The 25,117-nt window shown below is 40.5% G+C and overlaps 1 protein-coding gene across 2 annotated transcripts; it reads right to left on the bottom strand.

Annotated features, from left to right (window-relative positions):
* Positions 1-606: 606 nt before the first annotated feature.
* Positions 607-24,850, bottom strand: IL7R (interleukin 7 receptor). Of its 2 annotated transcripts, XM_081132825.1 has the most exons (8): positions 24,655-24,850; positions 20,270-20,405; positions 9,589-9,746; positions 4,917-5,074; positions 3,763-3,931; positions 2,773-2,866; positions 1,762-1,837; positions 607-1,324 (listed from the first exon to the last, which is right to left on the bottom strand). In XM_081132825.1, the coding sequence occupies exons 1-8, from the start codon at positions 24,734-24,736 to the stop codon at positions 821-823; spliced, it is 1,377 nt and encodes a 458-aa protein (XP_080988951.1). In that variant the 5' UTR covers positions 24,737-24,850; the 3' UTR covers positions 607-820. The 2 variants fall into 2 exon arrangements, with proteins under 2 accessions (XP_080988951.1, XP_080988952.1); XM_081132826.1 differs by lacking the exon at positions 2,773-2,866 and having other exon boundaries at positions 1,253-1,324; positions 24,655-24,784.
* Between the last annotated feature and the right edge of the window lie 267 nt (positions 24,851-25,117).

Below are 25,117 nucleotides of genomic sequence, written 5' to 3'. Positions count from 1 at the left end.
TTTCCAGAAAGACGCATGAAACGGGCCTTGCAGTGTTTGGTCGCCTTCTTTACCCTTTGTAGACACGGCGGCCGTGCCTGGTGCTTCACACATGGCGACACCATTTCTCCCCTGCTCTCTTCCCATCGCTTCGTTAGTTCCGATGACCCCAGGTCCCCATATTGTCCTGGAGTAATTATTTATAACTTCTTTCACTTTCCCAAGTGACCCCATTCAGGCATAAATTGTACAGTCACGCTGTCATTAGTGAGAGTTGGCTCTGGAGGATGGGACAGTCCCTGGTTAGGAGGGAGGCGCATGGCTCGGGGGAGGCTTCCTTTAGACTCTGGGCATCAGATCTTGGTCCCACCCTCGATGGGTGGGAAGCACGGAGAAGTCACTACCGGCGTCACTTTCATCACCTGTGCAAAGAGCACAGGAACATAACAGTCGCCCCCACCTCCCGGGACTGTGCTGAGGAGGCAGGGGACGCGCCCCGCCCGACAGCCCGGGACACACAGCGTCCCACTGATAGCAGCCCTCCTTCTGTCCTCCTGCCTTCTTTCTTCCTTGCCTCCTCCTGCCTTCCTCACCCCTTCACCTCCATCCTTTCCTCCACCCTTTTTTCTGCTCTTTGTACTTTCTGGAATAACTGAGTCATTGGGATGCCCGAAGCAGGAAGCTCCTGCGTCGCACTGGCAGGGGGGGCGCGGGGAGCGGGGATTGAGGCCTGCGGGTGCTGAGAGGTTGCCTTAGTTCTGTCTTCTTCGTGCTGGGAGGCAGAGGGGGAGCTCAGTCATCCTTGTTGCTCACATGGTTCCAGTCCTGGGTTTCTTATAGTTCACTGGTTTTGGTAGAAGCTGGACATGGTGACATATGCTTCTTCTTGATTTGATCCCAAGGGAGTGAGGAGGGGCTGTCCCTGGGCAGCCGGGTTCAGTGTCAGGCTTTCCAGTTGGAAAGGAAACGGAGGGTGCAGACTGCCATTTGTCGTTCCAGGCGCAAGCAGCAGGCCCTGGTACACATGAGGTCTGTTCTTGCCACCTTCCCTGCAGCCTGGGGACCTGCAGGAGGGGATCTCAGGGGTATCACACACACTGGCATTCCCAGCCAGGTACCTGAGGGGTACATCTCCTCTGAAAGCTTTTGGGGTGATGACTGCCTGCTCACTTGGCGAGTTGGGGCCCTGCTCACTCCTTCCAAGCCTCTGTTTCTCAGACTCTTCTAGTTGTGCAGGAAATGTGTCTTGCAGGAAGCCTTCCACTTCGTCTCTAGCTTGAATGCCATCCACCTTATGAATCTGGCAGTCCAGGAAACTTTCAGGATTGAAACTCACGTTCAAATTCTGCACCAAAAAAACAAAAAACAAAAATAAACACAAGAGAGAAGGCATAAAGAGTGCACCAGAGAAACACACCACCAAATGTTCTGTTCAGGAAAAGATCTGAAGAACTTCTGCTAGGGGCTTACCAGGGAATGTCAGAAACAAATCCACATGTTCTAGTTGATTTTTTGCTTTTGGAGGTGCTATGACACCTCTGGGTCTGAAATGACCACTGGCTGGGTCCCCCGGCCTTGGGGAGGACTGGAAATTTCTGAAATTTGTATCTCATTTTAGTTTCCTACTTCCAGAAGCTGCAGTTAGAATCTTATGAGGAATCCTGGTTTGAGAATGCACCAAAGACCAACACTTGAGGTTCAACTATTCCTTATTCTGCAATATCACTCCTGGCTATTGGGCTGCCTTGAACGTAGTGACAGAAAGGCATTGGAAGTGCTCACCTTTTTTGGTTTCTTGCACAGTTGCTCCAGAGTCTTCTTATGATCTGGGAGACTGGGCCATACAATAGGCTTAATTCTGAAATAAGAGGACATCCATAGATGAAAAGAATGGCAGAGGGAGCAGGCCCATTACATTTTTCCACTCGCTCTGAGTCAGAAATTAGAAGAATGGATTTCTAGTCTTGGCTCTGCCACAGCTAGGTGGGTCACCTGGGGCAAGGGACTTATCTGGGCCTCAGTGTCCTACCATCTGTGGAGGAGTTGGTCCAGAGATTGTTTTCAGTGGTCTACTCTGGGCATGAGACGAAACACTGATACACCTCTGGGAAAGCGCTGGCGCAGAGGAACAACGAGGCTTGGCAGTGAAGTGGCTTGGGGTAGTTATGAAGCTACAGTGGGACCTGCTCATCTACTCCCAATATATATGTTGTTATCTCAGTCCTTTTGTCTACTGGTGGCAACCCCATTCTCTCTCAGTTTTGTAGAAGTGAGGAATATTTTCTAAGTTACCCAGACAAATTGCTTCAAGATGGTGCTTTTCAAATTGGAGTATTTGCATTCTTGGGATATGCAAATATCCCTGTGCTGAAGGCATCTTTCTAGAGTGTTAATGACTTGGCTGGTATGTATCTAAAACATTTTTATGATGTAACAAATATGGCCTTATCATCAGGTAGAATGCAAAAGTCCCATGAGTGTGTGCTAAAAGTCAAGACTTCAGATATATTCTGCATTTTCCATGGGCACCTTTAGTTGCCCAGACATTATGGAGGCATGACTCCTACTCTTTTAGGAGGAAAAGTTTGGGGGGAGCATTCACTTGATGTCTGGTTTATTTCACCTCTTAGGAAACTAGGGAAATTCATGAGTGTCTGAGGATAAGGAGGGATGTTGGGGCCATAATTCCTGAAATGCCTTATTCCCCTTTGTGGTTTTCTCATTAATAAATAGGATTAGAATTCTGACTGCCTGGGAGCCCACATAACCACTCATTTGATTAAAGAAATTCACCTTTTTTTCCATAACACACAGGCCAAGATAATCATCGCAGCCACAGAGAAGAAACTCAGAATGCTGACTATTAGCAGAACAGGCTCCATCTTTCCTGGAATGCAAGGTTAGTTCTAGGTTAGCAATCATTAAGCATGCCATGAGGGAGACTTCAGGATGATCTGAATTTATTTAGTAACTTGGGTTCATTTATTGTTTTTTGAAAGTTGCTCTTTGGTGAATAGGATGACGTCATAGCCGTATGGGGGAATCTTGGCTTCAGCAAGTGGCTCTGACTTAGATGACCAGGTCTAGAACATCTGTCACTTGAAATGTAAAAGTGACCTAGCATTAAAGATACCAGCACTCCCTCCCTGACTCTCATCACCAAGAGAAAGAAACCAAACAGGGGGTGATGAGATCTATCAACGCTCCACCCTACAGTGTCAGCCGTTTTCAGGGCGAGGGTGAGAGGTTAGTATGGCCGATCAGTTCCCCTCATCCCACAAAGGGAAGGAATATGTGCGGTGTTTCAGGTCCCCAGGGGCCTGCCTGAGGCATGTCCTTTGGTTCTTCTGGCACTCTTCTTTCCTAGACCACCAGGATATCTTCATTATTATGGGAAAGGGGGTACCAGAGAGCCCCATTAGCCTGCTACTCTGCCATCCACAAAGGTGTCCCTAGAGGAGCCTTAGAGATGCCAGCCACTGGGATCCCAGTCTGAATTGGTAAACTGGAGGCAGTAGGTGGGGATTTTGTTCAGAAGTATTAGCAGGTCCCAGGATCACCCAGGGCAGTAGAGTCCGGACAGCACCATCAGTTGATCAACATCTGAGGGCCTGCCTCCCACCATGTCCTTGATCTTTCCAAAAAGGGCAAAGTTGTCAGGTCTTCTCCAAAGAAAGCGTAAGAAAGCCCTCAGGGGCATCCTCGCTCTCGCTCTCACTCTCTCACACACTTTGACCTGCAAAGCTCTCTGCAGGGAACAGAGACTCTACAGTCATTTCTCACCTGAGCCCTTGGTTTCTGGAGTCCTGAAGTGGAAACTTGGACTCCATTCACTCCAGAAGCCTTCAAAATAGCCAGCGGTAGGGATGGATCGGACTTTAATCTCATACATTGCATCAGGCTGTAGTTTCCTCTGTAGGAGTATCAGCTTCGTACTGGATAAATTCACGTGCTGAAGAGCAAAAAGTGCCACTACATTTCTGGGACGAGAAAAGAGGTGCTGCCCAGGTCTCCCAAGTCATTTGAGTTGAGTATCTTTAGTCTTGTGGACATTCCCTCAAAGTCCTCTCATATTTGTTACAAGAAGAAATCTCCACGTGGAGGGGTGAGCAGCAGAATTTGGGGCAGAGACTATGAGCTCATAAATGATGCTACAGGTGGGGAAGGAGGAAGCGGTGCGATGGGTGATTATTCAGGTGAGTTGGGCTCTCCCGCCTTGGGAAGATATAAATCACTCCCAGGTTCCCACCTTTCTCCCACACTTCAATCTCTGCTTTTCCTTTCTCCTTTCACATCCCAAAAGGAGATGAAAGGAAGTGGTAAGACTAGTGAGCAAAAATCATTTTCTTTCACAAAAATATAATTCTACCTTCCTCTCTTCTTTTACTCTATTCCTCCACTCTCACAACTTCTATAAACCAGCTGCGGTTATGACTTGGAGATATTTTTGCCTGGTTTGCTTGTGAAAGTTGTGCTAAATGTGATACTTTTTGAGGCCCCCAAGTAAAGAAGATTGATTTTGATTTAGTCTTGACCTATATTGTTAGTCCAACAACCTAATTTAGAAACATCATAAAGACTGAAACAGAGCAAACAAAACAAAACTCCCACAAAAACCACCAACAACACAGCCCCACCCAAAAAGACACAGAGTTAGAAGAAGACTGGGCCAGAGGCGATTCAGGTTTTGTGGGACCTGAAGCTTTTACTCTTAGGAGCTTCTTTCAGTAAAAGGTACATTTTGAGTACAAAATTGCTAGGGAACCTCTCCTAGTAAATGTACCACTGGAAAAAAAAAAGTAACATTAAGAAGTTCCTATTTTATAGTTTAATACATTTATATATATTTAATTTATGTATGTAATTTATTTATTAAGTATATTTATATATACATCTTCATAAATTTCATAATCTATAAATGTAGTTGACCCACGTACCATCCAATCACCTTCATTTTTTTCCTGGCGATAGGTGACCTCATGTAGTAATTGTTTTACATAATTCTTTTGCAAGTGTGACGTATTAAATGTCACCACAAAGTCATTTGCTTCCTCACGATAGGTGACTCTTATGTCAAAAGGAGCCTCAGGTTTAACTGGAAAGGAAAAAAGAAATGAGGTCAGCCTATAGGGCAGTCAAGAAAATAATTATAATTTTTAAAGTTCATCTACTCTGAAAATCACATTCCTGTTTAGAAAACCATTTCTTCTTGTTTCTGGTTCAAAGCCTGACTACATTTCCTCGCCTCCCTTGCAGCTGGGTGTGGCCTAGTGAGCAGTGTGAGTGGAAGTGATGTGTGTTATTTCCTATCTTGGCCTAGAAACCCCACGTGTGTGACCCCATACGTGTTCCCCTTTCACCTCTTGGAGTCATATATTGAAGACAGTGGATGAAGGAATCCTGAGTGTTGCTTTGAGGACCTCTACTCACAGGTTAGAAACACCCATTTGGCTCTTAGGAGAGCAAGAAATAAACCTAATGGTGTTCGAGATATCATGTTTTAGGGCTTATTTGTTACAGCAGCTAGTGCTAATTTTATACTAAAAGACATTCTCTTCACTTTTTGAATACTTGTTAATAACTAGCCCCAAAGCAGAGTCTTCATTGTTCCAGTAAGATCAGGTAATAAGCTTACACCTCATTTCAGCTATATAGAAGTCAAGGGTTTGCATCCTGGCCCTCGCTTGGAACTTCCAGTGTGACCTCAGGCTGTCCCCTCCTTCAATCTCATTTGCGTTTACTCTAAACCCCTCTCTGGTCTCTTCCTTCTGCCTGCCTGCCTCAGAGTTGCTGTTAGGATCACATGCACCATATATGAAATGCTGTTGGAGGGAGATAGGTATTATTTCAGGCAGAGAAAGGTACTGAATTCCTAGAAGAGCATGTGTGTCAGGCTGCCTCCCCACCATTTACTGGAGGCTCCCCTGTCTTGGCCTCTTAGCTGCTCTTCCACCAAAGCCTGGGAAGTCAGTTATCTAGAGATGGGGCAGCCACTATTCTGCATGGCTGATCTCAGACAACAATGGAGGAACAGAGGTTAAAATCTAACCTAAACCTGTTGTTAATGAATGGGAGAGTATGTGCTCATCAAACTTTCACTCAGGAGACTGAACTGGACTCTGGGCAGTCTGAACTGGGGTTTAAGACTGACTTACTGACCCAGTAAAATGAACTCGTGCAGTGGAATTTGGCCCAAGTATGACCATCAGTTGCTCATGGGGGTGACTGCCTACATTTCTCCTGTATAACTCCAGAGGTTCTATAACAGAGGAAGTGGTTCCTTCTTCACCCTTGGATGTCTCCTGAGAGGGGAAGTTGAACCACTTTTACCCTTAGATGCACTAGATAAAGGAATGATGCCCTACAGGGAAGCGGGAGGGAAGGGGATGGGTATAGGGAAAAAGACCAACAGAGAATGCTGTCAATCCTTTACACCTGCCAAGCCAGTTCCTCCCCTTCATTCAAGGAAATAATCCCATTCTCAACAAAACCTCTGCCACTGAGTTCCTTCCATCCCCATCTCCCAAGGAAGATAAAAGAATAATTAAGGGAAGACCAGACTAATATTGATTATATACCTGCTAAGTGCCAAGTGCTTCACTTACACCATCTTCCATCAACAATCACTTATCGCCACTACACTGATGAGGAAGTTGAGTTTCAGAGACATTAATTAATTTTTGTTCAGGCCCCTGCGGGATGGTTTAGGAGGATTTAAATTCAATTCTGTCTGACCTGGTGCTCACTGTTCTTCGTTTAGCTTTTGTTTCTGGACTCTGTTATCCCCCACTGGTTTGGTCAGGCCCTCTCCCCATATGTCTGCCTCTAGCCTAAATGCTGTTTATGAGCACATTTGAAAAAGATGCTCATTCCTCAAGCAGCAGTTTAAAAAGTGTATTTATTCTTGCACAACATGAACAATTACATAAATTTACCCAAGAAAAGTGGGAAGGCGGGAAGCTGCCCTTGTAGACATATTGGGGGGGGGGGGTCCACGCCTAAAGATGGGGAAGTAGTGAGGAGGCAGCCCTGGCTCTGAGGTCCAATCAGGGGCATCCGGGTTAAATTTAATTAAGTGACAGTTCTGTTAATAAAGTGTCACATTAGGAACCAGAAGAAGATGCTACGGTGAGACAAGCCTCCACCACTTCTCACCTTCCTTGCCCAGGGGTGCTTTCTAAGCCCCGAGGCACTCTCACCACCCCCTTCACGGGGGCCCACGCCACCAACGGTGCGCACGCCTTGCCTCTCCCCCTTACCCCTCAAATGAGGCATGTCAGGTTTGTAGTCTGCGGGGTGGTACAGAATGTGGACCCTTCAAGGCCTTGGGCAGGTGAGACTTGGGGATTGAGATGGGGCAGGGACCCCCCCCCCCAGCCTATGAGAGCTCAGGTGCTCACTGTAAAAGATGCACTTCGGGTCTGAGTGCAGCAGGTTTCTGTAAGAAGGGGCTCTCCTCTGACGCCCCAGGACTCTGTCAGAGGACTGAGAGTCTCTGCCCTCTCTGCCCGTCTTCAGAGAGCAAATATATCGTATTTGCTGTGTAAACGGTAAACCTGCAGGGCACACACTGAACATCCATCCACAGGAGCCGAGTCTCCAAATGAGCAAAACCTAGCTCGCCGTGTCACATACTGTGATTGTCACCCCACCCGGACAGCACGCACACCTGCTGTGTCTATGTCTCTCTCCCACCTCCTCTGAGTTTTTACAAGATAATTGTTCACCTCTGGAACTTTTGCTTTTGTCTTCTGTTGTCTCTAATGAGTATTGTTCTCCTACATTTAATTTAATGTTTTGAAGGTAAAGGTGGCGGGGGCATTGAGAATATGGAGATCCAGAGCCAGAGTATTTAAAGCCAGCAAAAGAACTCATCTCTTCAATCACTTTGAACAGTTTTCACACATGTGTATGAAACCTCCATAGGTACAATACGGACAAGTAGTTAGTATTCCATTGTACTGATATATCGTAATTGGTTTAGACTTTCTCCTATACCAGGGTATATCTGAGGTTTTGAAAACAAACTTTATTTACCTCAGGACCATAAACTTTTTTAAGTAATGAAAAACATTTTTAATGTCTAAATTTTCAGTCTTCCTGATTGTTTTGATTTACTTGCTTGGTAACCAAATGGTATATTGGTAATTAATAGACTTATAACCAGATAATTGAATGAACTTATTGATTTGTATTATTATGTATATGGATATTATATAGATCCAAGGAAAACATGCAGATGATTTTAGTAATTCAAATTCAAATTAAAATTTTATGTTAAATATGGTTTTTAGCAAAAAATCTGGTTCTAGGTCAAATCATATTCATGATCAATCCTCAATAACAGGTCTCTTAGGAAGGCACGATGGTAATTTCATGTGTCAACATGGTGCCAGTTTGTTTGGTCAAATGCTAGCCTAGAGGTACAATATGTTTTTTAAAAGACATAGCTAACATTTAAAGCAGTAGACTTCGAGTAAAACAGATTACCCTCCATAACATAGTGGGTTTCATCCAGTCAGATGAAGGTCTGAAAAGCAAAGACTGAGACTCCCTGAAGAGGTAGCAATTTTGTCTTAAGAATGCAACATAAAAACCCTGCTTGAGTTTCCAGACTGCCTGGCCTGCCCTGTGGAATTGGGACTCAAGACTACAATACCCACACTGACTCAGTTTCTAGCCATCTGGCTTGCCCTACAAATTTCAGATTTGTCAGCCTCTACAATCATGTGACCCAATTTCTTAAAAAAAATTAAATTTAATTTAATTAAAAAAAAAATATATATATATATATATATATATATATATATATATATATATATATCCCTTATTGTTTGTTTTCTCTGGAGAACGCTAATACAGAAGGCATATTTGCCTTTTAAAATAACATGATTATTTAGCTAAACACACTCAGAATATGGTAAGCATAGGGAGAGAAGACTACAGAAAATTCAGGAGAAGGTGAGGTGAGGAAGGAAAGGTCATAGGTGAGTGGATGGCAGGAGACCCAGCTCCAGTTGGATACTTCATACAGATGAACTTCTCTTTCAATCTGTAGGTGCCAGTCACCCTCATTCATTGAATGTGAAAACCCAGAGAATTCTCACAGTAAGAATTAATAGCATTAGCTTCAAAATTTTCATTTCTTTTAAAAATTATTTGGTTCATAGATACAAAGAACAGACTGACAGCTGCCAGAGGGGAGGGAGGTTGGGGGGCTGGGTGAAAAAGTTGAAGGGACTAAGCTGTACCAATTGGTAGATGCAGAATAGACACAGAGATGCATTTGACAGCGTGGGGAATATAGTCAATAATGTTGAGACAACTTGGTATGGGGCCAGGTGAGTGCTTGGGGCAGCAGAGGGACCACTGTGTAGAGTGCATGGTCTTTCTGGCCATTTGGGATACATCTGAAACTGGTATGGAATGTAAACTGTGGTTGAAAAGAGAATAAAATTTAAAAAATAAAATTTTTGTACTAGAGAATTTGCTATTCTCTAATGCAATAGCTTTCATGATTCATTTACTTTGAACATACAGAAAATCCAGACACTATCAATATCTTCAGATATCCGAAAAATGGAAATCATGCCCCCCCAATCTTCTTACCTATATGGACTATGTTCATTTTTCTGCAAGTTAAGATCTTTTGTCCAAGCTTCACACATATTTTGCTGTCTCCAATCAGTAAGAATTTATTTGTCTTGATGAAATATATCTCTTGCAGTTTGTTAAAATTCAGGCACTTTACATCTACGAGGCCGTCACTGTAGAAACAAAAAGGGGATTTGTCTTAATTCAAGTGGGAGTTTCTGCATCCAATGGGATAGCATCACACATACGCTTCAGTTGCACGACTTCAACTCTGCCCGTAGGTATGTGAGTGGGTAGGTGTATATCAAAGAGAGAAAGAATGAAAATAATGTCGCTTTTTGCTACCATTACTCTCAGTGATGATTTACTCAGGCATTAGGTGCACTTGAACCTAAAATAGTCAAAGCACGTTCATGAAAATAATGAAAAGTTCCTACTTTTAATAATTGATCATTGAAAAACAAATACTTTGTTTAGGTGGGATAGTAACTGCATTTTTGATGTCTTACAGGCATAAATTGAAGAACTAAAGCCTGTAAAGAAACATTGACTGAAAAAGGCTTAAAGGAAATGATAAAGGATTATATACATAAAACCATATATATTTGATGGGTAATTTAAGGATTTGTATAGGTAATTTTGACTGTGCTCTAGTTTTAACCCATCAACAGATTTAAAACCAACCCTTTCCCCATGCTCCCTACTTAACATGCAATAGCAAGGCTCTGTCACTTCTGTAACTTCCTATACCCAATTAGGGTCAGGCTTCCAGAAAACCGAGGAAGAGAGAATGTTGTGTGCTGTGCAACTAACACCAAAAGCTCCCAATTGTACTCTTTTTAAAAATTTCTATTTAACAAATGTACAATGTTTAGTTCCAGTAATATATATATTATATATTAGTAATATATATTGCATATATATATAGTAATATATATATATATATATTACTATAAACTTTGGACAATATATTTTTGAAAATCTTATTGAAAAGCACCAGAAAGTAACCAAAAACAGGCAGAAACTAGAGGAAATATTATCCTTTTAAAAGGGTGGATGAGATCCTTGTGTCCTTTCTTTTCTTTTCTTTTTTTAAAATTTGTCTCCTTGGGTCACACTGTGACAGGCACCTAGAATATAACAAAAAGCCACAGTTTTGTCTTAGGGAATTAGAGGAAATAATTTTGGATTCCCTAAGTGGCTGTCTATTTTTTGTGAGGGAACTGCCTAGAAATGAGGAAAATATAGAACTGGAAACACCAAGTCAGCATATAAATTCTATGCAAACTATTATATGTCCTCTAAATGATGCCTGTGAGAAGGAGGCCCAGAAGCCATGAGACAGCAATAGGTAGAAGGCTCCAGGAAAAACAGCATAGATTTTTGGTGCTGCCTCAGAAGAAGAAATTGGAGATTAATCTAGACAAGTTAACTAACAAAGCTAACCAGAGGATAACAGAATCCACGCCCCCATTAGCAACAGAGTTCTTCCCACATTCAAAAGCTACTACAAATAACTAGAAAGAGAAAAATGTGACCCATAAGTCAAGGAAAAAAGCAGTCAGTGGATCTGATCCTAAGGTGATCTAGATGTTGGAACCAGCAGAAAAATGACTTTAGCTCTTGTAAATATACTCAAGGGCTAAACATAACACATTGTCATGATTATTGAAAAGATGTTTAATCTTAATGGAGAGGTAGAAACTATAAAGGAGCACAAAATGAAAATAGTATAACTAACAAGTACATATTTAAAAAATTTTTTTAAATGTACTGAATGTATGGAATGGGCTTAAAAGCAGATTGAAGATGGCAGAAAAAAGGGTCAGTGAACATGAAGATAGAGCAATAGACCTTATTTGGTCTGAAATAAAAGAAAAAGTCTTGGTGGCCTGTAGGACAACATCAAAGGGGTAAATATGTAATTAGAGTTCCAGAACAAGAAGAGAGAAAGAATTTGGCTGAAAAAATATTTAAAGAAATAATGGCTCCAAATTTCCCAAATGTGGCAAAAAATAATCAACTTTTAGGTTTAAGAATTCAGCAAATCCAAGCTGAATTTTTAAAAAAGCACATTATCAAAGCTAATAAGCACATCATAGTTGAATGTCTAAAAAACAAAGACAAATAGAAAATCTTGAAAACATCCAGGAAAAAAATATCACTTTCCATCAGAAACTATGGGAAACAGAAGGCACTGGAGTAATATCTTTAAAACTCTGGAAGAGAAAAAATAAGATGTCCAACTTAAATTCTTATGTACACAAAATAATCTTTAATAATGAAAGCAAAGTAAAGATACTTCCTGATAAATAAAAATTGAGGTAATTTATTTTAGAAAGTTCTTTAGCCCAAAGGGAAATGATACTAGATGAAATTTCAGATCGACAGGAAGGAATTATGGGTACCAGAAATGGTATACTTTGATAAGTATAAAAAACAATATATATTTCCTCTTAAATTCTTTAAAGAGAACTGATTGCTTAAAGCAAATATCATGACATTATTGTGGCATTTATAGGATATGTAGATGTAAAACATATGACAACAATAGTGCAAAGGATAGGATATGATAAGTAGAACTATATTATTGCAAATTTCATATATTTCTCATGAAATAGTACAATATTAATTCTAAATAAACTCTAATAAGGTAAGGTTGAATATTGCAATCCTTAGAGCAATCATGAAAAAGAGATATTGCCCAAAAGTGAAAATGAGGAAGAAATTGACTTTCAATAGTTCCATTTCTTTCAAAGAAATTCAATTTATTATTATTATTATTTTTTATGAATCTCTCCCCACACAATCCCCCCTTAAATTTTCCTACAAAGAAAACTCTACCCCAGATGGTTATATGCTTGCAAATTCTATGGAGTATATAAGAAATAGTGCCAATCCTACTGAAATTCTTCCAACAAATAGAGGAGAAATGGACTCTCCCCAACCTCAATTATGAAGTAGCTCAACTCTGGTACCAAAAGCTGGCAAAAAATATTATAGAAAAGAAATTTACAGATAAATGTCCCTCAAGAATGTATATGCAAAATTCCTGAGGAAAATATTAACATGCTGATGTTAATACATAATTAAGAAGTAGGATGTGCTCCCAGAACATCATGATAGGTTCAACAATCACAATCAATCAATATAATTCACATTAACAGAATAAAAGACATAAACAACCTGGTCATCTTGAGTGATGCAGATAAAGCACTTTACAAAATTCAACATTCATTTATGATAAAAACTCTTAGCAGATAATTAATAGGAGGATATTTATTTAACCTGATAAAGGGCATTTACAAAAAGTCTATAATTAATATACTTAATGAAAAATTTGTGAATATTTTTCCCCTAACATAAGGAAAAGACAGGAATATCTCACTATTTATATTCAACAGTGTGCTGGAGGCTCTCTCCAGTGCTAGGCAACAGAAACAAATAAAAGGCACCCAGATTGGAAAGCGGGGAAAAAAGACTTCCTTCATTTGTAGACAACATTTGTTTACATGGAAAATAATTTTCTCCAATATAATTATAGAAACTAATAAACTGAATTTATCAAGGTCATTGTACAAAAGTCAGTTATATTTCTACAGATTAGTATCAAACAATGAGAAAAATAATTAAAGATAATAGCTCTATTTATGCAATAGAAACATAAAATGTTTAGAAATAAAATTAATAAAAGATGTTTAAGGCCTTTGCAATGGAAATTACAAAACATTCCTGAGGGCTATTAAAGAGGATCTAAATAAATGGAGAGCTACATTCATGGGTTAGCAAATTCGGTAGTAAAAAGATGGAAAATTTCCCCAAATTGGCATATGTAATATTAAACAAAATCTCAGCAGGATTTAAAAAAAATGATAAGCTGATTCTAAAATTTATGTGGAAATTCAAAGAATAACCAAAACATCTGAAAAGTTAGAACAAATGTGATTCAGAACAATTTTTTCTAATTGAAAAATTGGAACAAATGTGATTCAGAACTCTTGATTTCAAATGTACAATAAAGCTGTGATAATCGGGACAGTTCAGCACTGGTATAAGGATAGAGAAGTTGACCAATAGAAAGTATAGAGTTTGGAAATAGACTCATATCTGTAAGGTTAATTGATTTTAAATACAAGCACCCAATCAATTCAGTGGGAAACAGAAAACCCTTGCAGCAAATTGTCCTAGAACAAACTGAGCAAATGTATGAAAAATACAAATCTCAATCTTACACAAAATTAATTTGACATGGATTATGAACCTAAATATAAAGTTTAAAACTATAAAACATTTAGAAAAGAACAGAGGAAAGTATCTTTCTAACTTGGGCTGTAGACAAAAATAGTAATGACACAAACAGAAACATAAAATAGAAAAAAGAAATCAAAATGAAAAACCTCTTGCTTATTAAAATACACCATTAAGAAAATAAAATGACAAGCTACAGAATTAAAGAAAATAATTGTAACACATATATCTCACACACAAATTGTATCCAGAACATATAAAGAATTTACACCCATCAATAATAAAAAGAATAACTCAATAAAAGACAAGAGATTTGCCAAAAAAAAGACATGCAAATGTAAAAAGACATACAAATGTAAAAAGACATGCAAATATAAAGACATACAAAAAAAGTAAATGAAAAGATGGTAAGCATTATTTGTTATTTGAGAAATGTAAATAAAAATTACTATATACTATTTCAAAACCAAATGTTAGAACTATAGCTTATATATTGTTGGTAGTAGGTAGAATGGTATAACCACTTTGAAAACCTGTTGTGCAGTTTCTTACAAAGTGAAATACACACCTACCCACTGTACGGCAATTCCACTCCGAGGTTTTTACTTCAGAGAAACCCACAGAGAAACAAAACTGTGTATTGACAAGCTATTTTGAACAAAAATATTAGTAACAACTTAAAAAATAATAGTGTCAAACTTGAAAGAACTCAAATGTCCATCAAGAGGAGAAAGGATTAAACTCTGTGATATATTCATACAATGGGATTGCTACTCAACAATTGAAAAGGTGTTATGAGACATGAGTCAACATGGGTGAATCTCAAAAACATTGTGTTGTGTGAAAGGAGTGAGAGAGAAAAGGGTAAGCGGTGTGTTATTCCATTTATAAGAACTATCAGGAACTGGCAAGAAAACCCAAAGAGTGATAGAATTCAGAACTGTGGTTGCTATAGGGGTAAAAGAGTGACTGGAAGGGGACCTGGGGTGCTCTTCTAGGTGAAAACAACATTCTGTATCTTGACTGAGGTGATGGCTACATGTTAGATTTGTTTCTCAGAACTCAAGATCTGTACTTTTCACCATAGGTAAGTGTTACTCCCAAAATGAATTATTGCCTGGCCAGGGGTGGCTCAGCGGTTGAGCATCTGCCTAGGATCCAGGAGATTGCGGTTCGATTCCTGGTCAAGCACATGGCTGGGTTGCAGGCTCGATCCCCAGCAGGGGGCGTGCAGGAGGCAGCCGATCAATGACTCTCATCATTGATGTTTCTCTCTCTCTCTCCCTCTCCCTTTCTCTCTCTGAAATCAATAAAGATATATTTTTAAAAACAAAAACAAAATGAATTATCAACAAAGAAAGTAAACGAAATAGATTAATGAAACACATAAAAATTAAAGAAGCAATGCAATGCATGTATTCTCATCATAAAAATAATTAAACAACACAAAAGTAAGTAAAACTACTTCCCTTCCTTTCTCAACCCTCCTTTTAATTTCCCTTTCCTGTGATAACCAGGATTACCAGTTTGCTTTTCCTACACGCTCTTTCAAACCAGCCAAATAGCCCTAAAGAGACGTATAGCTGGGTAAAATTGGAAGTGGGGGCTGTGGCAGAAAAAAGTACCTCCGTGTAAATTTGCTTACGTAAAAAGAATCCTTCTCATTAATCACGTACATTTTTTTTTTTTTAATCATAGGGAACAGGTTCTAAAAAGGTCCCTTACTACCTCTAACCCAGAATGCAAGTTGGTTTTCTTCCGTGAATTGGATGTGCGTACACTTTTCTCTGCATTTGCTCAAATTGAGCCCTTTACACGATCATTCATGGACTGTGTGGCTTGAGGTGAGGCGGGCATGCAGCTGAAGTCTAAGGAGAACCCCTCAACTTTAGTTGCAGAATCACTCACCTTTGAGCTGCTGTGGTCTCTGAGTGACAGGTTAAGCTCCATTTAAGTTTATTAATTGACTAAATACATTTTCTCTTTGTGGAACATTCCTTAAAATTGTCCCCCTTCCCCAAATGTAGCTTTTTAGTTAACTGTTATCTTTTAGGGGTATGTAGTTATTCTGGGTTTGAGTGTGTGTGTGTGCTTGTGTTTGTTAGAGTTTGTCGAGGGTGTGTTCCTTTTTGGGTTAGATGGGCCTTTCCACTACTCTACTTGGGGTAGAGTAAAAGTAAATGCCAGTGTTTAAGGTAAGCTAGACGGATACCAGGGAACACTCCTTGGGGAGCAGTGTCATATGGGAAGTTTTGAAGATGAAAACATTGCCATGATTTGATGTATAAGGACCGAAGGGGCAAATTGGGGCAGAATCCCATTTCTAAATTTTAGGTAAATTTGTGGTGTGGAAAAATTCTCAAGTGTAGAATATACTGATAAGTAAAGATTGTGTGGAATATTATGCTATAGATCCTTAACATGTAGCAAGTTCCTGGTACTGTTGGAAGTTTAAGAAGAATCTAAAATGGTAGTCTCAGTTCATTCCCACTTTTTGGGGAATGAAATTAAAGAGCAACAAAAAATGAAGATCATCTGTCTTGTGAGCCTGGGCATCCTTTTAAGGGTTCTGAATTCCAGGAGCTGCTTTATGGGGTCGGGGGTTGAGAGGGGAAAGTCCTGTCAGGAGACTAAGATAAAACTGTGGCCTGGAACAGAGAGCCTTGCTTCGTGCCACTGACCCCGGCTTCAGGTGATTGGAGGAAACTTAGTGTGTCCCCATGAGTCGTTCAACTCAATTCTCCCAATTCATTTCAATTTACTTAATTAAATTAAAACAATTGACTTGGTTGCTAACTATGTATTGCCAGGGTTAGGAATGTTCTGGAATTCCAAGACCTAACACAATAGCCACCATCCCACACGCTTATTGAACACTTGAAATATGGCTGGTCTGAATCAAGAGGTGCTCTTGATATGAAATACCAGATTTGGTATGAAAAAGAATGTAAGATATCCCATTGATATTTATTGTTCTCATTGATTACATGTTGATAATATTTGGATATATTAAGTTAAATAAAATATATCATTAAAATTAATGTCACCTATTTTTTTCCCTTTAAAAATGTGGCTTCTAGAAATCTTAAAATTTCACATTTGGCTTGCACATTTGTGAACTGCATTGTATTTCACAATGCAATTGTGTTGGATAGAACCATTCTAGGGTATTTAAGGAACAGTATCTGAGTAGTACAACAGGATAGCGAATTTGACCCTGTGGGACGTTCTCTGGGAACATCAACCCTAAATCACTCACACAAATCCCCTTGTTCTGAAAAGAGGGAGAGGCTGCCAGAGACCATAAGCACCTGTTTCTTTACCCCACCTTCATCTTCCTAAAACTTCTGCAGTCTTGTATAGTTTAGTGTGATGGTGATATTTATATGGAAACATTAAAAAAAAATTAACTTTAGCTTTTATTCCTTATTTGGCCCAAAAAGACAGGCTCTGTCGCAACAACATGGAAGACCTTTGAAAGTTTGTGTATTTTACTGTAGACAGAAATTGCTAGTGAAGTCTAGAGTGTGAGGTGGAATCGGCAGGGTGTAGCCTGTGACATGGGTGGTAATTGAGGAAAACAAAACATGACATATTTGAAGTGGTATCTGTAGGCGGTACATGGGAGTGACTGTGGTGCCCCCAAGAATGTGGAAATAAAGGAAATGCAATTGCCTTCTGAGAACTCGCTATAAAAATTATGCAAACACCTAAAAAGCACAGTCCCAAATTCAAGTACCTATGCAGGTGATTAAAATGAGAAATGTGGGCCTAACTTCAGGACTGATATTTAAGTCCCCATCTATGGAAGCAGCCAGAATTCTGTTCATCTATTTTCATGATGTACATGCCTAGTATTATGAAACCTGATTTTTAAAGAGATAACTAGATATTTAAATGCTGGCCACTTATTTAAAAAATTTAATCACTTTGAGATCTGAACCAAATAACTCTAGTCTTAAAATCAACAAATTTCCTTTGTTTGCTTCTATATTTACTGAACAACATTTTGATCACATTTTTTTTTACTGAAAATCAGACTACTGAGGGAATTAAGTACCATTCACAAGCACTGACAATATTTTAGACACTAATGCTTCTATCCCAATGCAAGACAGCTGTGACTATCAGAGAGCTTGAATAATTCTCGGGGTCACAGAGCTAGTTTGGAATTCCAGCCTACATGCCTGTTCCCAGCACCTCTACTTTGTCACTCCAGGTACGTGACAGCTGGTCAGAGTTCTGGTAAATGAAGTATTTTCAGGTCCACCAGTAAGAGTGAATTTATACTAATATGCAACCTATGGACCCCTTCTGTCCCTCTTCTCCCAAACACCACCCTGAGCCCAGCACGAATATTTGGGTCTCTGTGACAGTTGTATTTGTCACTGTGAAGTAGTCAATTGGTATGCCGGCAATTCAGCTCTGTGATTTGGCTAATTCAAGTTCATCCCTGAGAGATGGATCCTCACATTGAACACTAAGTAACTAGGTTTCTAAACCTGGGAGACTGACAGCTAGATCAGGCAGTTGGTAAATTCACCTAAGAAAATGCCCCAGGTGAGCCCTCTGGGCAACAGCACCTGGTTTCTAGAGACAATCCCAGTTGTGTAATGATGACTTTAGCAGAAAGCATAATTTTCAGTGATTTCCAGTTTCTTCTTTATAAATTTATATTAATGGGGGGTTGGGGGGAGCTCCATAAAGCTAGTTTCAGTGTGGAAAAGAAATCCAACCTAAGCAGCAAATACAGCTCTGTTTAAGTGAGTTCGATTGGAGATGCGTGGTCTGCTCTGAACCTGGGGGTTCCACCAATCCTCCCACGAGGAGCAGAAACCTTTATGAAAATCACACCATGGCCTACTCAGGGGTTCATAGTTGTTGGTTCACACTGAAAACATGTCTTAAGGTGATTCCTTTCCAATGGAAATATCTGAATCCAGTTAAAAAACTCAAATGAAGGCTATGGATAGATTAAAATAAGGCAAAAAATACGCAACCTGTTAACGGAAGTGGGCAGGTTTGTTCAAGTGGGCAAGGAAGTGGTCAGATGCCGTGTGAGTGAAAGTGGACAGAGAGGTCAGCCTCAGGCTCCCTAAGAGAAACCACAGTGATCACTGACGTCCACCAACAGCAGCTTGGGGAACACAAAGTCACACCTCTACGCTGGAGGAGATTTTGCCCATAAAAGTGAGTGCATCGTTTGAATGAGTTGGCCGTTTTCGCGTAGTCTAGTTGCAGCCTAGATTCTGGATATTGTAGGTTCCTGTTCCCTCGACATATTTTATTCCTGGAAAGTGTATTATATAGAAGTGAACTGACAGAGGCAGATGGAGAACATGCTATGAAGTTCAAGTTCAAGACCATGTCTATCCAGTGACTGCAGCAGGGATCTCTGCATGAACAGATGCAGGGAGCTCCTATAAATTAAATTAATGTAAGACGTAGAATTCAGGGCTTATCTAGACTACATATCATAGGGGATTGGCTGAGTGTCTACAGAATTTAAGAAGCCCTCTTTTGCTACTGGTGGATCCTGACCCACTTTTCTTACTAGGAAATAAACTAAAATTGTGTCATCTGATAGGAATTTGGAGATAGCCACAAATCAGAATTTCATGTTAGAGTATTTTTTTTCCAAGTCACCAGAGATAGTAACCCTTAACAGCAAGAGCTGATTTGTGGGGGAGGGAAGAGATACCACTCTCTGAGCTCTTTACCAAACTTTCAAAACAGAAACTTTCCCTGTTTCTTGGCCTTTTCTCTGAGGCCTCATGAAACCAAGAGCCAATTTATTCCTGTTGGTTTTTAGAAAATTGATATTGAGAATATCATCTAAAGTCAAATTATTTCAAGAAGGTGGAAGTTCCATCTATATTCATAGATTTTTTTTGCTTAATGCCTTTTTTCATTACTTGTTACATACTGGATGTGTTTTCTAATGAAATTACTAAAGCATTAAATTATTTAGTCATCACAACCTCCCTGCGAGGTAGTATATCTCATTTAACAGGAGAAGAAACTGGCATAGATAAGTTACATAACTAGCTCTAGGTTAAAAAACGGTAAGTGTCAGGGTCGGGATTTGAAACCAGACACCAGAGCGCAACTTGAAGATGCGAGATTGTCTCGTGTCACGCCAGGAGATTGTTTAGGGGTGTCCTAGGCAAACCAGGATTTAAATTCTGCTATGACATCAGAAGGGATGCGGGATCTCCAAAATCCATACTATCATTTGGTTGTAACAACCGGACCTGAAAGATGAACCTGTAAGTTTCTTTGCGTGGGTCTTCTGGTGAAGCACAAGGGGTTCCAGGAAGCTTTCCAAATTAATTCGATTATAATATTTGATAATTAGCCCCCACACTCCTTCCTTTGCCACTGTTGCTGCCCAGCATAGGAAAAGATAGAGGCTTTCTAAGCACCCAGCGAAGCCAGCACTTCTCACCATATTTCAAATTCCAGATTGGTGCTGTTGACGTCGGGGTCGTCAAAAGTGCAGTTTAGCAGGTGCTGGGACCCATCCACCTCCAGCTGACTGTAGCAGGAAAACGAGTAGTCGGGCTCTGCGTCTTCCAGGTCCCCTGGGGAGCAAACATGCAGCTGTTAAGGAGGCAAATCAGTTCAGGATTCTGAGATCTGCAGTGACATTAATGAAGTGGCAGCCCTGGGGCAGACATAAAGAAGCGATTATAGCCCGGCCGGGGGTGCTCAGCAGTTGAGCATCGACCTAGGATCCAGGCGATGAGGGTTCGATTCCCGGTCAGGGCACGTGCCTGGGTTGCAGGCTCGATCCCCAGTCGGGGGCGTGCAGGAGGCAGCCGATCAATGACTCTCTCATCATTGATGTTTCTATCTCTCTCTCTCCCTTTCCCTCCCTCTTTCTGAAATCAATAAATATATATTTTAAAAAAAAAAAATTCGTTGAAAGAAGTGATTATAGTTTATCTAAAGAAGAAAAGCCCAAAGGCAAAGACCAGAAACAGTTTTCAAACCCAAACCAAACAAACAAAAAACAACCCAAATCAAAACAAAACCTAATGGCACAGATTTTTCTAATAGAAAAAATAAGAATCATCGCAATTAAGAAATAACCTCCAACCCTATCCGGTTTGGCTCAGTGGTTAGAGCGTCGGTCCTCGGACCAAAGAGTCTTAGTTTCCATTCTGGTCAAGGGCACTTACCTCAGTGGCAGGTTTGACCCCAGGCCCCAGTTGGGGTGAATGCGGGAGGCAACCAATCAACGTGTCTCTCTCACACCGATGTTTCTCTCTCCCCCACTCTCTGAAAAGCAATGGAAAAAATATGCTCGGGTGAGGATTGAAAAAAAAAAAGAAAGAAAGAAAATAACCTCCAAATATTTCTAAATATTTCTGCCATTAGGTTCGTGCTTTAGAGATCTAGGATGAAGCACTAGTTTGTACATTTTATGTAAGAGATACTTTCCATATCCGCATGCTACCTTTATTACAAATCTTCATTTATTGCCCTTGAGCATTTTTTTTTGAGTGAAGGAAGATGATAGAAGTCTTACAGTCAGAAGTTCCCTTTTTGAGGGGTAGCTTTCCCATGCCTGACTAGGCGCTCCAACTGAAAGCACCATTGATGATCTCTGTTGTGTGGATATTTATTTAAGGTAATTTGTCTTAAGCTATGAACTGAGGCAAATGTGATTAGGAAAAAGTTACTCTGACAAGACTTAGATCTCATGGACCGTCCCATAAATCTTACAGATGCTGCTTCTGTGCATAGATACCGTGCTTCCTCTATAGATACCTGGTATCTCACAGATAAGAGCACATTCTGAAAATCATGTTGGGGAACCAGACACTTTTTTGCCGTCACTTTTGGAAAGTTCAGTCTGTCACAGATAGTATTTCATTTCTTAAGTTGGATTGAAGCCCCTAAGTTTAAATGAACATTTTTGTATGTACATTTCACAATATCTAATAGAGAAAAATCTGTCAGCAAATAGACTCAGACCAGAACGTGAGAAAACCCAGAGTAACCAAAGCCATTCTGAGCGCTTGCGTGTGTGTTTCTGATTGCTCGCAGGTCCGTCTAGAAATTAGATGCTTCTAGGGCTTTAAATCGGATATAAAATACACTAAAATTGAAGCCCAGTGGAGTGTCCCAAAGGGCCATGAGATGTACAAACAGCACTCCCCTCATTTAAATAGCCCCGCAGGTCTGTGGGGAAGCTAGTAAAGCCGGTTGTGAGTGGGACAACCAGCTGAGAGACAGGTCGGTTCAGTCCAAGCCACATACCTGGAGACGTGAACCTAGACAAGGGCTGTGGGCACTGCTTGCTCTGAACAGCCCTGGGATCCACCAGCTCCCAGTGGTGCCCCAGCACGGGCTGCTCATGCGGTTTCTGCAGGGTTAGACCCCCTCAGAGCAGTTTTAAATAATGAGGGGCAGCCCTCGCCCAGGGCTCACGAAGCATGTTCGTTCCTAATCCTACAGGCTTAGGTCTTGGCTCCTATGAGCGGGGACCTTTCTCAGTGGGAAGGTTCTGGGTAGTTTTTACCCGCCTGCCTTACAGCCAGTCCTCACGGTACCTGGATGTTTTCCCCTCTTTGGACCTTCCACTCACCCTAGACCACAGAACCTGTATTGCTGTTTGGACTCAGACATCTATGAATCAACTCTGTCTCCAAAACACTTCAACATACGAAGCCACCCAGAGAGGGGACAGTGCGGGAGACGCCGGGCGTGGGCAGCACAGACACTGCCCCGCCCTCAGCCCTCTAGTCTGGCAAAGGGAGTTTACTGCATATTTTCATACAATATGCAGAGCACTGGCCATGCCATTAAAGTGGGAAGATTTTGAGATGTGCTCACTGACTCTTTAGCAGGTATTACTAGGCAAGAAAAATCCCCCTCAACGACTTGCAAAATTGCATCATTTTACAAAGAGAATGCTATACCCGATCTAAGCTGAAAATTTCTTAGGTAAGAGCAGTGTACACAGTGGTTAAGGTCCCCAACACCAGAGCTGGACAGACGTGGGTTTACATCCTGGCGTTTCTGCTTTGGAGCTGTGGTCCTCTGTCAGGTGTCTCAACCTCTCTGAGCCTCAGTGCTCTGGTAGGTAAATTCATGTCATTATGAGGTGCAAATACAGAGACTTGGCTTACAACAGAGGGAGCACGCGATAAGGGTTAGCTATGACTATTATTGTATGTTCCTCTTGAGAAATAAGCATTGAAAAGGTAAAATAAGAATTCTAATTCTGAGAATATGAACATGCAACCTTTGGGGCTCCTTTGAAAAAGAAGAGTAGTTCCGTGTTAAAGGCGTTATTACTGTGGCCTCAAAATGACACAGAGCTTTTGAACAACAGTGAGTTAACCTCTTATTGTTTAAATTCTCATTATCTAAGCATATTTTTTCATATAAAAAAATTTTTTGGGAATGTGTATTATAGATAATTAGTGTGGTTTAGAGTCTTCCCACTGAAAGGAAGTAGTTGATTAAGGGTGCAAGTGGTTTGGATTTTTTAAAAGTAGCCCTTTCTTCTGGATCATCCTTGTGGTTCTCGGAGAACTAATTTATCTTTCAACAAACAGCAGCTGGTTCGTTTATACACCAAACTCAGGAGTATTTCGATGTGACCATGTGGGTGGGTGGTCACAGATCTCCTAAAAATGCCTGAAATTTAAAACATTGAAGTGAACACTCAGCTTTCAATTAGAATTCTTATTTCTTTTAAAAATAATATGGCCCCCCAGGGAGAAACAGAGGGAATATATTACACTCCAAAGAGTAAGATTTATGTGTTACTTGCCACGCATCTCTGTGCAAAACACAAGGCAGCATTTACCATGGAATAATGATCGTCCCCCACACAGTGACTCATACACGGTCACACGGAAAAATGTCAACCCTCTGACAAATCCTGTAATGAAAATATTCTAGGGACTTCCATCTTGTAGTTACACAACTTAAAATATCTCAGCTGAGTCATTAGGCTGATGTGTTTGATAACTTTGATAGGAAAATACTTTTTAGCTCTTAAAGTGAAAGAGTTCAATTTTGAGGGGAAAATTGGTGGTCCAGCTTCCCAGGGAGCCCTGCCGCTGCTGCTTTATCTTTGTCTACAGTTTTGTTGTAATTACAATGTATTTCCTAAGTAGGCAGCATCCGCTTCTAGGTACTAAATACTTCAAAGATTCCCAAAGACAACTATTATATGATAGTAAATTTGTTGATATGAAGACAATTAAATATATCTCAATGAGACAACTCACTCAGATCTTTCTCCAATGTTACTTACTAAGAATCTCACATAAATCTATCAAAACAAGTATTTTAAATAAATTTTCAAATACTGTAAATTTAAATATTGTAATTGAATGCCCACTGTGTCCTACGCACCCTTTTAGGCGCTGGGGAGGTAGCAATGGTAAGTGCAGACAAAGCTGTTGTTTCTAGACATTATTTTATCATAAAGTTATGTTTTTGAAACCTCCTAAAAAGCTAAGTAAAACAAATCTAGCTCGATTTCTCAACAAGATATAACCGACAAGCTCAACCGTTGCGTCTATACGGGTGTTCGGCCTTTTTGTGAGAGCAGACGCATGGACAACATTAAGATCCACACTTGGAGAGTCAAATGAATTTCTCTTGACAGTTCCCAGACTTTATAAACCACTCTCAGGATTGTCCCTCGGCACCCAGTCTTGGTGTTATTAGAACACACACAAAAACTGAATACATGGCAATTTCTCCATTCCAACCCAGTGCCTGGCTCAGGTCTGCTAGGGAGCAATCGAAAAGCATGTTCTTGAGATAACCTGAAATCCTAAAGAAAAGTTCGAAATGACTCACCGTTCTGTGCATAGCCACTTTCTCCTGAAACGACTTGAAGTAAAGAGAAGACAATACCGAAAGCTGTACCTGGAATTGTCATTCTGAGAGAGAGAAAGGGGAGAGCAGGCGTGCGAGCCCACGCGCAGGAATGAATGAGAGAGAAAGCGGCTGGTGAGACAGGCACTTAAATCCATAGCTTTAGGGCTTTATACTCACTTAACCACAGACAGGGGGAAGTATAAACACGGCCAAAAAGAAGGCCTGTGTCAGAAACAGGAAGTCAGAGTAAAAGTATTGCTGCTCTAAGCAGAGATAGAGGAAATGAAGTAGAGCATTTGAAATTGTCCTTTTCTCATCTTTCTGGCAGCCCCAAGCTCACTAGGCTTATTTAAAAGTCATGTGGGGGATTCAAATGTAAACTCAAACTATTTCAGGTTAGGGTGTGGACAGGGCTTATTTTAAAAGAGTCATGGGACAAAAA

This window comes from Miniopterus schreibersii (genome assembly GCF_964146895.1).
Source record: "Miniopterus schreibersii genome assembly, chromosome: 3".
Taxonomy (NCBI): Eukaryota; Metazoa; Chordata; class Mammalia; order Chiroptera; family Miniopteridae; genus Miniopterus; species Miniopterus schreibersii.
The sequence above is the reverse complement of the archived record's forward strand: the minus strand, read 5'-3'. Positions and strand labels throughout refer to the sequence as shown.